At 46.0% G+C, this 14,154-nt stretch overlaps 1 protein-coding gene across 1 annotated transcript in view; it reads left to right on the plus strand.

Moving 5' to 3' along the window:
* LOC137638532 (putative E3 ubiquitin-protein ligase UBR7) overlaps window positions 1-14,154 on the plus strand; it is a 55,515-nt gene that overhangs the window by 19,172 nt on the left and 22,189 nt on the right. Inside the window, 3 exon segments of the mRNA XM_068370660.1 lie at window positions 4,258-4,318; window positions 5,755-5,904; window positions 6,493-6,595. Coding sequence (XP_068226761.1) covers window positions 4,258-4,318; window positions 5,755-5,904; window positions 6,493-6,595 — 314 coding nt within the window.

A 14,154-nucleotide genomic window follows, 5' to 3' on the forward strand; every position in this document is an offset into this window, starting at 1 on the left:
GGTTTGTTGGACCTTCTCAGACCTGGATCATTTACTGAAAGGGTTGTTCAGAGCATTTGAAATGTTCAACTTTCTCGACTGGTGCCTGGGGGCCCTCAGCAAGAAAACCTCTCCTGCGGACAAAGATTCTGCCATGCTATTAATGTCCTGCATGGATAAGGCCATCAGAGATGGATCGGGTGAGCTAGCGTCGTTATTTGTATCAGGGGTGTTGAAGAAAAGGGAACAACTGTGTACTTTCCTTTCCGCCAGCATTACACCTTGCCAACGGTCACAACTCCTTTTTGCTCCACTCTCAAAGTTCCTCTTTCCCGAGGAGCTAGTTAAGGACTTGTCTGCTGCCCTGATACAAAAGGACACGCACGATCTTGTAGCCTCATCGGCTCGTAAGTCTAAGGTTGCCACCTCAGTCCCCAAGACTTATCGCTCCCCAGTGGCTGATACCCCGGCTACGAGGTTCATACCGCCCTTTCGTGGTAGAGCCCCCAGCCGAGGAAGCTCCCGTCCAGACTCTCACAGGAGCAAGTCTAGGAAAGGATCCAGGACATCTAAGGGAAAGAACTGACTCTCAGTTTCTCCAGACAACAGTAGGAGCCAGACTCAAGATCTTCTGGCGAGCCTGGGAGAAGAGAGGTGCAGACGCACAGTCTGTCAGTTGGCTGAGGTACGGTTACAGGATTCCATTCTGCCTCAAACCACCTCTGACCACATCGCCCATCAACCTCTCTCGCAACTACAAAGAAGAGGACAAGAGGCTAGCATTGCAACAGGAGGTGTCGCTACTTGTGCAGAAGAAGGCAGTGGTTATAGTCCGGGACCATCAATCCCCGGGCTTCTACAACCGTCTCTTTCTTGTGGCCAAGAAGACAGGAGGTTGGAGACCGGTGCTGGACGTCAGCTCTCTCAACGAGTATGTCACCAAGCAGACGTTCACGATGGAGACGACCAAGTCGGTCTTAGCAGCGGTCAGACAGGAGGACTGGATGGTCTCGTTGGACTTGAAAGATGCATACTTTCACGTTCCCATTCATCCAGACTCCCAACCTTTCCTGAGATTCGTTTTCGGAAAGGTTGTCTATCAGTTCCAAGCCCTGTGTTTTGGCCTAAGCACAGCTCCTATGGTCTTTACTCATCTGATGAGGAATGTAGCGAAATTCCTACACTTATCGAACATCAGAGCCTCCCTCTACCTAGACGACTGGCTGTTGAGAGCCTCCACGAGTCGTCGTTGTCTGGAGAACCTCAATTGGACTTTAGACTTAATCAGAGACCTAGGTCTATTAGTCAATATAGAGAAATCTCAACTCATTCCCTCCCAATCCATTGTGTACCTGGGAATGGAGATTCAGAGTCAGGATTTTCGGGCTTTTCCATCGGCCCCCAGGATAAACCAAGCCCTAGAGTGCATCATGAGCATGCTGAAGAGGAGCAATTGCTCAGTGAGACAGTGGATGAGTCTCACAGGGACCCTCTCATCACTGGCCCTGTTTGTCGAGCTAGGAAGACTCCACCTCCGCCCTCTTCAATTCCATCTTGCTGCTCATTGGGACAAGGGCTCGACTCTAGAAGCAGTCTCTATCCCTATCAACCAAGAGATGAAGACCACTCTCCTGTGGTGGAAGCACAATCTCCTTCTCAAGGAGGGTCTATCATTGGCCATCCAGACCCCCAATCTTCATCTCTTCTCAGATGCATCGGACTCGGGCTGGGGTGCGACCTTGGACGGACGGGAATGCTCAGGAGTATGGAACAAGGAACAAGGATTACTCCACATCAACTGCAAGGAACTGTTAGCAGTTCATTTAGCCCTGTTGAACTTCAAGTCCCTCCTGCTAGGCAAAGTGGTGGAGGTGAATTCAGACAACACCACAGCCTTGGCTTACATCTCCAAGCAAGGAGGGACCCATTCGAGGAGCCTTTACGAGATCGCAAGGGACCTCCTCATTTGGTCAAGAGGTCTAAACCTCACTCTGGTCACGAGGTTCATCCAGGGCGATATGAATGTTTCAGCGGATCGCCTCAGCAGAAGGAATCAGGTCATTCCCACGGAATGGACCCTCCACAAGTGTGTGTGCAACAGACTTTGGACCTTGTGGGGTCAACCTACCATAGATCTGTTTGCCACCTCCATAACCAAGAGACTTCCGCTTTATTGTTCCCCTGTTCCAGACCCTGCAGCGGTTCATGTGGATGCTTTTCTTCTGAACTGGTCCCATCTCGACCTGTACGCATTCCCTCCGTTCAAGATAATAAACAAAGTTCTGCAGAAATTCGTCTCGCACGAAGGGACACGGCTGACGCTGGTTGCTCCCCTTTGGCCTGCAAGAGAATGGTACACAGAGGTACTTCAATGGCTAGTCGACTTCCCCAGGACTCTACCTCTAAGAGTGGACCTTCTACGTCAACCACACGTAGACAGGTTGCACCCAAACCTCCACGCTCTTCGGCTGACTGCCTTCAGACTGTCGAAAGATTCGCTAGAGCTAGAGGCTTTTCGAAGGAGGCAGCCAGTGCGATTGCCAGAGCTAGAAGAGTTTCCACTCGTAGAGTCTACCAGTCTAAGTGGGAGGTCTTCCGAAGCTGGTGTAGAGCCAATTCAATATCCTCTACCAATACCTCTGTGATCCAAATAGCTGACTTCCTTCTACATCTTAGGAATGAGAGATCCCTTTCAACACCTACGATTAAAGGATATAGGAGCATGTTGGCCTCAGTTCTCCGCCACAGAGGTTTGGACCTGTCTTCCAACAAGGACCTTCAAGACATTCTCAAGTCTTTTGAGACGTCTAAAGAACGTCGCCTTTCCACTCCAGGCTGGAATCTAGATGTAGTCTTAAGGTTCCTTATGACATCTAGGTTCGAACCTCTCCAGTCAGCTTCCTTCAAGGATCTTACCCTCAAGACTGCTTTTCTCGTTTGCCTTGCAACAGCTAAGAGAGTCAGTGAGGTTCATGCCTTCAGCAAGAACATTGGTTTTATAACCGAATCTGCAACATGTTCTTTTCAGCTTGGATTCCTAGCAAAGAACGAACTTCCTTCACGTCCTTGGCCTAGATCGTTCGAAATACCTAGCCTCTCCAACATGGTAGGTAACGAACTAGAGAGAGTTCTTTGCCCTGTCAGAGCTCTCAAATATTTTCTGAAGAGGTCTAAACCTATTCGAGGACAGTCAGAAGCTTTATGGTGTGCCATCAAGAAACCCTCGAGACCCATGTCCAAGAATGGGCTTTCGTACTATATAAGGCTTCTGATCAGAGAAGCACATTCTCACCTAAAGGAGGAAGACCTTGCATTGCTGAAGGTAAGGACCCACGAAGTAAGAGCTGTAGCTACTTCGTTGGCCTTTAATAAAAACCGTTCTCTGCAGAGCATAATGGATGCAACCTATTGGAGGAGCAAGTCAGTGTTTGCATCATTTTATCTGAAAGATGTCCAGTCTCTTTACGAGAACTGCTACACCCTGGGACCATTCGTAGCAGCGAGTGCAGTAGTAGGTGAGGGCTCAGCCACTACATTCCCTTAATCCCATAACCTTTTTTAACCTTTCTCTTGAATACTTTTATTGTTGTTTTTTATGGTTGTTACGGTAGGCTAAGAAGCCTTCCGCATCCTTGGATTTGGCGGGTGGTCTATTCATTCTTGAGAAGCGCCTGGGTTAAAGGTTTGGTAGAGGTCCTTTAGTAGGGGTTGCAACCCCGTGTACTTTGGCACCTTTGGGTTGATTCAGCCTCCAAGAGGAACGCTGCGCTCAGTAAGGAAGACGAACTTTAAATAAAGAGGCAGAGTAACGGTTCTATTCGACTTCCTTACCAGGTACTTATTATTTCATTGTTATTTGAGATAACTGTTATATGAAATATGGGATACTTAGCTATCCTTTAATCTTGTACACTGGTTTTCACCCACCTCCCTGGGTGTGAATCAGCTACATGATTATCGGGTAAGTTTAATATTGAAAAATGTTATTTTTATTAATAAAATAAATTTTTGAATATACTTACCCGATAATCATGATTTAATCGACCCTCCCTTTCCTCCCCAGAGAGAACCAGTGGACCGAGGAATAATTGAGGAGGTGTCAACAACAAATGATTGAGTACCTGGCCACAGGTGGCGCTGGTAAGTACACCCCCTTCTAGTATTGTGATAGCTGGCGTATCCCTCCATAGAATTCTGTCGGGCAACGTAGTTGACAGCTACATGATTATCGGGTAATATTCAAAAATTTATTTTATTAATAAAAATAAAATTTTTTAGGCATTTTCGATGTGATTGTGGCAATTCCAAGTTTCCCAACAACTCTTGTAAACTGTTGAAGGTATGTATGAAGCCCTTTTTTCTGTGATAAAATTTCTGTTCTACTTTAAATACTGAATACTGAAACATAATTAATTCCTACAACAATATTTATCAAGTATTTAACATAGCATTTTCTGTTTAATTTCATAGATTCTTTAACATTGGTTTGCAGATTACTGTGTTATTATGGGACTGGCACACTTGTTTTTTTGTATTGATGCTGTTAATGCGTTAAGTTTTCTATATAAAGGGTGCATGTGCTTATACTCGAATGTAATTTTGGTTGTGGTGCCCTATTGGTAACGTCTGCCTGGCGATCGCCTGACTAGGGATTGTGTCCCGCTAAAACTCGCTAGTTCCTTTGTTCGCTGCAACCTCACCATCCTTGTGAGCTAAGGATGGGGGATTTGCGAGAGCCTATAGGCATACCTGCTAAGTCATCAGCAGCCATTGCCCGGTCCTTTCTGGTCCTAGCTTGGGTGGAGAGGGGCTTGGGCATTGACCATACGTATATATGGTCAGTTTCTCGGGCACTGTCACTGTCCCTTGCCTTTGCCATTCATGAGTGACCTTTAAACTTTTTTTTTTTTTTTTTTTTATAAAACTGTAGTTGATTAATTAGAAAACTAAATCAAGATTCTTTTGTTTTGTGAATATAGCTTAAAACATTGAGGGCCTTTTTAATAAATTAATTTTAATGGGTGTATTAATTAACAATACTGTAATTCCTGCTTGTACTATTCATTGGTTATAAATAAATTGTAGTTGAAGCTCTTCACTTTTGCTAGAAAATTATAGAAAGAAACAACTCTTTAGGTGATCTGAGATTTGAAAAGCTAAGCTTTTATCCTGAATTGCTTAGGGAAGAGAGCAGGTAAACGATTTTAAGCTGCCAGTGTATTTTGAATCAGTTAAGCCAATATCTCACACATTTTATGCAAAAAAGAAAAAAAAAATCTGTGGTTATTGCAAATGGTGTCTCATGATTTTGAATAACAGTACTGGTACTATATTTCTGAAAACTAGGAGTGGGTATTTGTTTGATTTGATTTGTGACCTGTTGATTCTCATTAATGTTATGTTATTTTTTCTTATCTCATTGTTGGGCTGCTTGTCTTCACACACTTTTCATAAGGGGTTTATGAACCTAGTGTCTTCGTGTTCTCAACATCAACTCTATATCCTATCCTGTGTCTTCCTTTTTCCTGTCACCTTCTGTGCCTTTAAAATTTTTCTGTCATTAAATCACTTCACTTGTACTCCTACGTTGCAGTTTTACTAAATTTTTTTTTTTTTTTCATAGGCTGATTTTTCTCAATTCTTCCCTTCATATACTCCACACTAATAATATTAACTCTTATCTCTCTCAGATGAAACATGGTTGTGGTTCAGCAACTGAATTATATACCTAGTATCTGAAAATAAGGATTAAAATAAGCTTCATATGCTTTACAGGAAAAATTGCCTGAAAACCCAGAAAATGAATATAATCAAAACTTTAGAGGAGCATACTGTACCTGCCATCGGCCATACCCAGATCCTGAAGATACATTGGACGATGAAATGATTCAGTGCTGCATTTGCGAAGACTGGTATCATGGAAAGGTGGGTTTAAATTTTGAAGAGCTTTGCTTTGGTTTCAAAATACTGAGATTCATGACTGGAGTGTTTTAGAACAATCATATGGTAAGACAAATGATGAGAGATGTGGCATTGAGTATAGATGGAAAATAAATGGGGTTGAAATAATTTGAGATGGTTTGAGTATGAGAAGGGGAGATGGGTAAAATATGTTACAACTATCAGGGTCAGTGATGCCATGATAAGAGTAGATAAATAGCCAGAGTAGTATTTCTGTAGTTAGAGATAGGTAGTAGGAGGATCCAGGAATTAGATTAAAATGAAGAAAATTGAACGAAAACAGAAAGTGTAGAAGACAAGAAAAGTTATTCGAAAGGATAAATTGATTGATTAACTTTAAAAATGAAAAATCTGACTATATTGTACAGTATGTGTTGCGGTGTCTGTATTATCAACACCAAAGCTTTTGAAGAGAGCCATTTCGTAGAGTAGTTTATTAGTCGTGTAAGAAGTGCTGAAGCCTTTTACTTGTATGAACTGGAAGAGGAATACTTTATATTACTTGTCATTGTGGTGTAATATTTGAAAAAATATTTTTCTTTTCCATCACAGCATTCAGGTGGGGAGGTTCCTCCTGGGGATGATTATGCCGAGATGATTTGTAATCAGTGCCTTAAGAAGCACAAGTTCCTTGCATCATATATGGGTTTAGCTGGTAAGTACCAACTTGCTTTCTTTTGATTGTTAGTCCTTCCTTTTCAACGGTTATGAAATTGGATACAGGTTTATTACATATTGAATTGGAAATTTACTTGTAAATGATACGCAGTTATTTTGCATTAAGGGGCCTGTTATTTAATATTTCTGCTTTGGCAAGTTAGTTTGTTCCCACAGAAATACAAACTTTTGTCCATCAACATAATTGATTCAAGCACAGCTGGACTCTGCAGTTAGAAACTTATACTGAGGTGTTGGCAATAGCCTGTAGTTAGCGGCTGGCATTCTTGGTGCCGAATAACATATATGTGCTATTGGTTTCCCTTAAAACTTGGCTTTTTAAATTTTCTTTCTCTTACTCTTGGAAACCTGTTCCTGTTGTTTACATTGTGCTACGCCTTTGGACATAATCCCTTGAAGGGGAATAAACTTCAGCATTTTATCACATTGTCATTGGGTTTGAACTCTAGCGTCTGGCTAATATTTTGCATTCGAGTGAGAATTCCCTGATTTTCCAAACCTCTATGAGTTTGGGAAGAAGACTATCTGGAGGAACAAGTTCTCCTTCCTGAAAGGGAGACTGTAGATCTTCTGTTTGATGAGTGCACTCTCTAGCAAAATGTCTCAGAGTGCGCAGTAGGTTTTGACACTGAACCATCGTTTACTGATGAATGCGCTGCTTTGCGTGGTCAATCTTCTTCAACTAGATCTTAAAACCTGCTTCAACAGACCTGGTCTGTGCTTTTGATATGCACACACAACAGCTGCGGTCCTATACAAGCATTAGCGAGCCTTTACACACACAACAGCATGCTCCCACACTAGCGAGCTTATAACTAGTGACAGATCTTCACCTGATCACATTTATCTACACCTCCTTTAACGCGTTCTCCCCTAGGGAAGATATTTCCCTACTACGTCTCTGTGTTTTTGTGATTACATTCGTGTGTTTGATGAGAGCAAAGCTAGCGATGAGGACAAGTGCTCTCATTCAAAGCACTTGCCTTCCTATACAGACAGGATAGTTCATAAAGAAATTCACCTTCCACACTCACTCAACCTAGATTATAATGCTTACTGAATGGAGAGGAACTACTACTGCACTAGTATCTGTTCGTACCTCTAAGTGGCCTCGGTTTAGGTACGTAGTCGGCTGACTTCGCACACGCTGTCAGGCAGAATAAAACGGGGCTGCTGTCCTTTATTTTCTCCTGTTGGACGATTATTCCTTAAGAGTGATCAATAGGAATTCCATGTAAGTCACTCCTACCATTTCTTTCCCCTTGGGGGAGAGCGGGAGAGACCGTGTTAGCAAATCTTTTACTGAGGACAAAGAAAGAGATGGCAAGGGTGCGCTCTGTACTTTGCTTTCTCCTCAGCTGTTTGAAATCCCGCCATCTAAGGTTAGTGCCATCACACATGCTCGCAATCCTGCTTCTGTTGGTGACCTGGCACTCCCATCTCGTGCTCCTACGGGAGAGCCATCTCACCAGCTCGCGCACCCATGAGAGCTATGTTGGGCATGCTGCTAGGTGTTTGCACACTCCTAAGAGAGCGCCATATCACAGGTTTGCGATCATATGTCAACTTGCAATCGATCGTGTGCCCTATAACTTGCTCGCGATTGATCACACTCCCTCTGATCTGCTCGTGATCGATCACAGTCCCTCTGATCTGCTCGCGATCGATCACACTCCCTCTCACCTGCTCTCGATCGATCGCACACCCTCTCACCTGCTCTCGATCGATCGCACACCCTCTCACCTGCTCGCGATCAATTGCTCACTCTCTTCCCTGCTCGTGATCAATCCCTCACCCTCTCCCCTGCTCGCTCGCTATCGCTCACCCTCTCCCCCGCTCGCACTCGCTCACCCTCTCCCCCGCTCGCGATCGCTCACCCTCTCCCCCGCTCGCGATCGCTCACCCTCTTCCCCACTCGCGATCGCTCACCCTCTCCCCCTCTCCCCCGTTCGCGATTGCTCACCCTCTTCCCCGCTGGCGATCGCTCACCCTCATCCCCGCTGGCGATCGCTCACCCTCTCCCCCGCTCGCAATCGCTCACCCTCTCCCCCGCTCGCGATCGCTCACCCTCACCCACGCTCGCAATCGCTCACCCTCTCCCCCGCTCGCGATCGCTCACCCTCTCTCGCGATCGCTCACCCTCTTCCCTACTCGCGATCGCTCACCCTCTCCCCCGTTCGCGATTGCTCACCCTCTCCCCCGCTGGCGATCGCTCACCCTCACCCCCGCTGGCGATCGCTAACCCTCTCCCCCGCTGGCGATCGCTCACCCTCTCCCCCGCTCGCAATCGCTCACCCTCTCCCCCGCTCGCGATCGCTCACCCTCACCCACGCTCGCAATCGCTCACCCTCTCCCCCGCTCGCGATCGCTCACCCTCTCTCGCGATCGCTCACCCTCTTCCCTACTCGCGATCGCTCACCCTCTCCCCCGTTCGCGATTGCTCACCCTCTCCCCCGCTGGCGATCGCTCACCCTCACCCCCGCTGGCGATCGCTAACCCTCTCCCCCGCTGGCGATCGCTCACCCTCTCCCCCGCTGGCGATCGCTCACTCTCTCCCCCGCCGGCGATCGCTCACCCTCTCCCCCGCCGGCGATCGCTCACCCTCTCCCTCGCTCGCAATCAATCGCTCACCCTCTTCCCTGCTCGTTATCGATCGCTCACCCTCTTCCCTGCTCGTTATCGATCGCTCACCCTCTCCCCGGCTCGCGATCAGTCGCTCACCCTCTCCCCTGCTCGCAATCAATCGCTCACCCTCTCCCCTGCTCGCGATCAATCGCTCACCTTTTCCCCAGCTCGCGATTAATCACTCGCCCTCTATAGCACACCCTCTCACCTGCGTGCGATCAATCGCACACCCTCTCACCTGCTTGTGATCGATCGCACACCCTCTCACCTGCTCATGATAGATCGCACACCCTCTCGCCTGCTCGTGATCGATCGCACACCCTCTCACCTGCTCGCGATCGATTGCACACCCTCTCACCTGCTCGCGATTGATCGCAAACCCTTTCACTTGCTTGCGATCGATCTCACATGCTCTCACTTGCTCATGATCAATTGCTTATGCTCTCACGTGGTTGAGACGTCGCAATTGATTGTGCAACCCTCTTACCTGCTTGCTAGAGCACGTTTCTTTAGTAGTAACTCTGCTAGCACTCTCATTTTTATTTTTGGCACCTTTACTGCTGATTATTTGTTTGAATGCATACATTTTCATTAGGACCTGTGATTGCTTCTCAGCAAGTGACCCTGGCCTCTTTATAGGACCAAAAGTATCATGTCTAAAATGACAATTACAATGTATGTCTAGGATGACAGTGAGCATATCTGGACCCTATTCCTCAATTCTTCCTCTCCCTTGGGTCACAGCTGTTGGTATGCAATGGAGCTGGACTGCCAATGATACAGGTAAACACTACTTATAGCAAGTAGTTTTTCTATTGCTGTTAAAATAGAAGTGTTCATTCCACCATCCCCCTTATAAGAGGGAGGATGGATATACACAGGTAAACCCATTGAGTTGGATATCCCTTACAGTAATTGAGACAGTATGGTAATTGAAATTTTCTTGTGCAATAGTCTGTTTTGCCTGGGCCATGAACCTGGCTGTACTTTTGACCCTAGTTCATAATGCATCCAGGACGCTTTGCTCCACACCTTATCAGGTCTGAGCATAACTATCCCGGTATTCTTGCCAGCCAGTTTGGTAATAGGGACTCCCACTCACCTAAGAATGAGTTTTATATAAAAGGATAAAGGTTTATATTTGTGTAAGAAATCTACAAATTTTAAAAGTAATTTGTATTTTTCCTAACTATACTTTACAAACCCAAGTCCTTTTAACTTTTCTTCCTGCCTTCACCTTCCCTTTAAAGTCCCAGATCCAATCAAAGTGACTGTTCAGTGTACTGACAAAATTGTTGGGGCTTCCCCTCTGCCAACTGCTAACTACTGGCTATTGCTGACTCCTATTTATAAGTTTTTAACTGCCGAGTTCCAGCTGAGCTTGAATTGGTTCTCATGTTAGAGGATTCGTTTTTTTTTATTGTTAGGACAATGCAAATTTGCTTGAAGGTTTCATCAAAGTACATTTCCTATTAATTTCTTTTTACATTAATTTATTTTTCAATGGTTTAGACTAATTGTATACAGTATTTATTATTACATACTTTTTTTCAATATTAAACTTACCCGATGATCATATAGCTGTCAGCTCTGCTGCCCGACAGAAAAAACCTACGGGCGGAATACGCCAGCGATCGCTATACAGGTGGGGGTGTACATCAACAGCGCCATCTGTCAAGTAGGTACTCAAGTACTCGATGTCAACATAGAACCAATTTTCTCTCTGTCGTGCCACCGGCAAGACCTACTAAATACGCTGTTACTAACTGGATTTGTTTTCACAACGATTTGGTGAAGTACACTTTTCCAGTTTTGAGCTTTCGCTATGCAGGGGTTTTATCTTCATTTCAAAACTTGAACTCGTTTTGGATAGATTTATTTATGGTGACGAAGAGAGTATGGACTCTCTTTCACTTTTCTATGGCCGACCCTTCCCTTAGACGGAAGTGTGTTTAGGTTTTTGGTAATTTTTCTTAGCACGTTATAGATCTATATATTTTATATCTCTCCGCCTTTATAGGCCTCTTCGATTAACTTTCCATTTTTTTATAAACATATAACAATAAATTTTTATGTTTGTTTATATGTGACCTTTCCTGTTAGTAGGCGGTCCTAACTTGGAACCGAAGTTAATTAACATTGAGCCCGTTATATCGTATTTAACCTTTAAAGAATATACTTTTTAAATTTTAATGCTTTATGAAAGAATTTCTTTGATAGTCTCGTACTGTTTTCAAAGATGAACTAACGTTTAGTTTTTAGTCTACGCAGTTGTTGACGTTCAGGACGTTCAACATGCGCTCTATCGTTACGATAGAGAGAGAGTGTATCACGGTTTCACTTTGCAGTAAGAGTAAACCTATTCTAGCGTTTCGTTCATTCTTTCTTAGCTTAAATGGTTTAAATTCTAAATTAAAGGAACTTTTTATTTGGAAAACCTTTCAGTTTTTTCCTTTAGCAAATAACATGTTTTAACGTTATATAATTGGGCTCTTCTCTCAGGTGCGAAATCAAGAGAGAAAGAGAGAGAGAGATAGAGACGGAGGGAGAGAGAGGAGAATAAACGTTTCGTTCAAGCTGGTAACGTTGTTCTCGATTTTTTTTTTTTTTTACTCTCCTCCCTAGTCGCTGTAGGGGAAGAAGGTAAAACGTTTCTAGGGTTTTATTCTTGTCCCCAGGCTATGTGCGGTGAGAGATTGTAAAAGTAGTTTATTTGATCTAGTGTTTAGTCTCTTTTCCAGCCACTGAATTCTTTATCTTTATTTATGTTTTTCTGTTGCATTGTACGTCTGTTTTCGCAATTACTACCTTTTAATGAAGGATAGGATTGCGTGTTTCAGGTAGAAATCGGTTAAAGTTTCGATTTCAGTGAAATAAGTGCAAAACAGAAAATCAAAGTGATAAAGTGATATGCGCAAAGTGTTACAGTGTTGCGTCCGAGGGTTCGTCTGTTCGTGCCAGTCGTTCACCTAGTCCGGGACCTCTTACAAGCTCCCAAGCCCAGGGGAGAAGTAATGTCGAACGACTTATGGGTTCCACAGGCCTTGATCAACGAACAGACGTTTTTCCCTCCGTGGTTTCGGGCGTATCTTCCCAAGATCGCCCCACCCACACCTAGACGAGAGAGCCCATTTATTCCTCGTCTGCGGAAGAGGTTTCTCGTAAGAAACCATGGACCACATCTTGCAGCTTTTTAAGTGCAAGTCGGTCCCTTCCGCGCAAGTCCAACGGCCCAGGTGTAGCCACTGGGTCAGTTCGGACTCGCTGCAGTCATCCGACGACTGCACACCTCCCAAGAGAGGCAAGGTGGTACCGCAGCAGGCAGTAACTCCGTCTGTTGCCGCACCAGCTGTTTTAGACCCTCAGTCACAACGGACAGTAGCTCCGTCTGTTGCCGTTTTTGTAGACCCTAAGTGGTCTTTACTGCAGTCTATGCAGACTCAGTTAGCTGCGGTTATGCAGGAGTTTCGTGCGGAGAAGGTTGACTCTGCTCCCGTTAGCCTACAACCTTCCACGGTTGTGCGCCCAGCTCACGCTGAGGCTGCCTGCTCCCACACTCCGGCTGCGGAGAGCTCCACCTCCGATGCGCAATCGACCCTGCCAGACGCATGTTGACGTTAGCCGACGTGCGGCACCCTCCGTTAACATGCGTGAGCTACCGCATCAGCAGTGGGAAGGTGGAGTCAAGCTGCCGTGTTTTGACGCGATGCGTTAGTTTCCGCAACCCACGGCAGTCCCCACCACGCACCACCACTCCGCTTTGGTTGTTGCCTGCTCCCACACTCCGACTGCGGAGAAGGTTGACGATGCACCCGTTTGCCTACAACCTGCCACGGTTGTGCACCCAGCAGACGCTGCGGCTGCCTGCTCCCACACTCTTGTTGTGAGAGCTCCTCCACCCATGCGCAGTCGACCCTGCCAGACGCATGCTGACTCCCACAGACACACGGAGCACTCCGTTGCCGTGCGTGAGCTACCACAAGCTGCCGTGTTTTGACACGGTGTGTCAGCCTCCGCAACCCACTGTGGTTACCGCCACTCGCCCACAGCAGACTAGTCAGTCAGGAGTTGAGGCTTCCCCACACAGCTTTGGTTGTTGCCAGCTCACAGACTGTCAAGCAGTTACATGACGTTGCCTTCTGGTCTGCTACTAATGCACCAGTGCTGTATGTCCTCACGCACCTGTTGTGGTTGACAGTTCAGTTTTTGACAGTTCACAGACTGTCAAGCAGTTACATAACGTTGCCTTCTGGTCTGCTGCTTATGCACCAGTGAGACCCTCACTGAGATAACCTAGCTTTTCTCGGACATGGTTCCTGTAGATGAGAAAGTGCTGTTCTCCCTCCTACTGATATTCCTTTGAGGACTCTGTCATTTGGAGAGGAGCCTTAAGCTGCTTAGCCTCCTATGGACTTTAATTAAAGCATAACAAGGCTTCCAGGGATGGTAAATGGTTCCGCTTCAGTCGCTAACCCAGTCTGTTGCCACACCTGCTCCCATAGACCCTAATGGGCTTTGTTGCAAGACATGCAGTCCAAGCTTGTGTCCTTGATAGAGGATTTTTTACGGAGAAGAACCTTCTGGCCAACAACCTTCCTACCGGTTGGTTGTGCGCCCTGTTGACGCTGAGGTATCCTACTCGCGTCCGCCAGTTGAGGTGGTTCCTCCACCGATGCGACCCAGTGTGGGTTGCCAGTCGCACGTTGACGTTAAGCGACTCTCGGAGGTGGTTGTGGACGTTCAGTGTGTCACTAGGAAGACGTTCAACCACCAGCAGAGGTGACTTGTTGTGACGCAGTGCGGCAACCTCAGCAACCCGGTAGGGGGTTGACTGCACAACCCAGACAGTCTAGACAGTTTCGGGTTGACGCTGTACTTCCTCGCGTCCCCATGGTTGACAGTTCACAGACT

The sequence above is a fragment of the Palaemon carinicauda genome, chromosome 3 (assembly GCF_036898095.1).
Source record: "Palaemon carinicauda isolate YSFRI2023 chromosome 3, ASM3689809v2, whole genome shotgun sequence".
Lineage (NCBI taxonomy): Eukaryota > Metazoa > Arthropoda > Malacostraca > Decapoda > Palaemonidae > Palaemon > Palaemon carinicauda.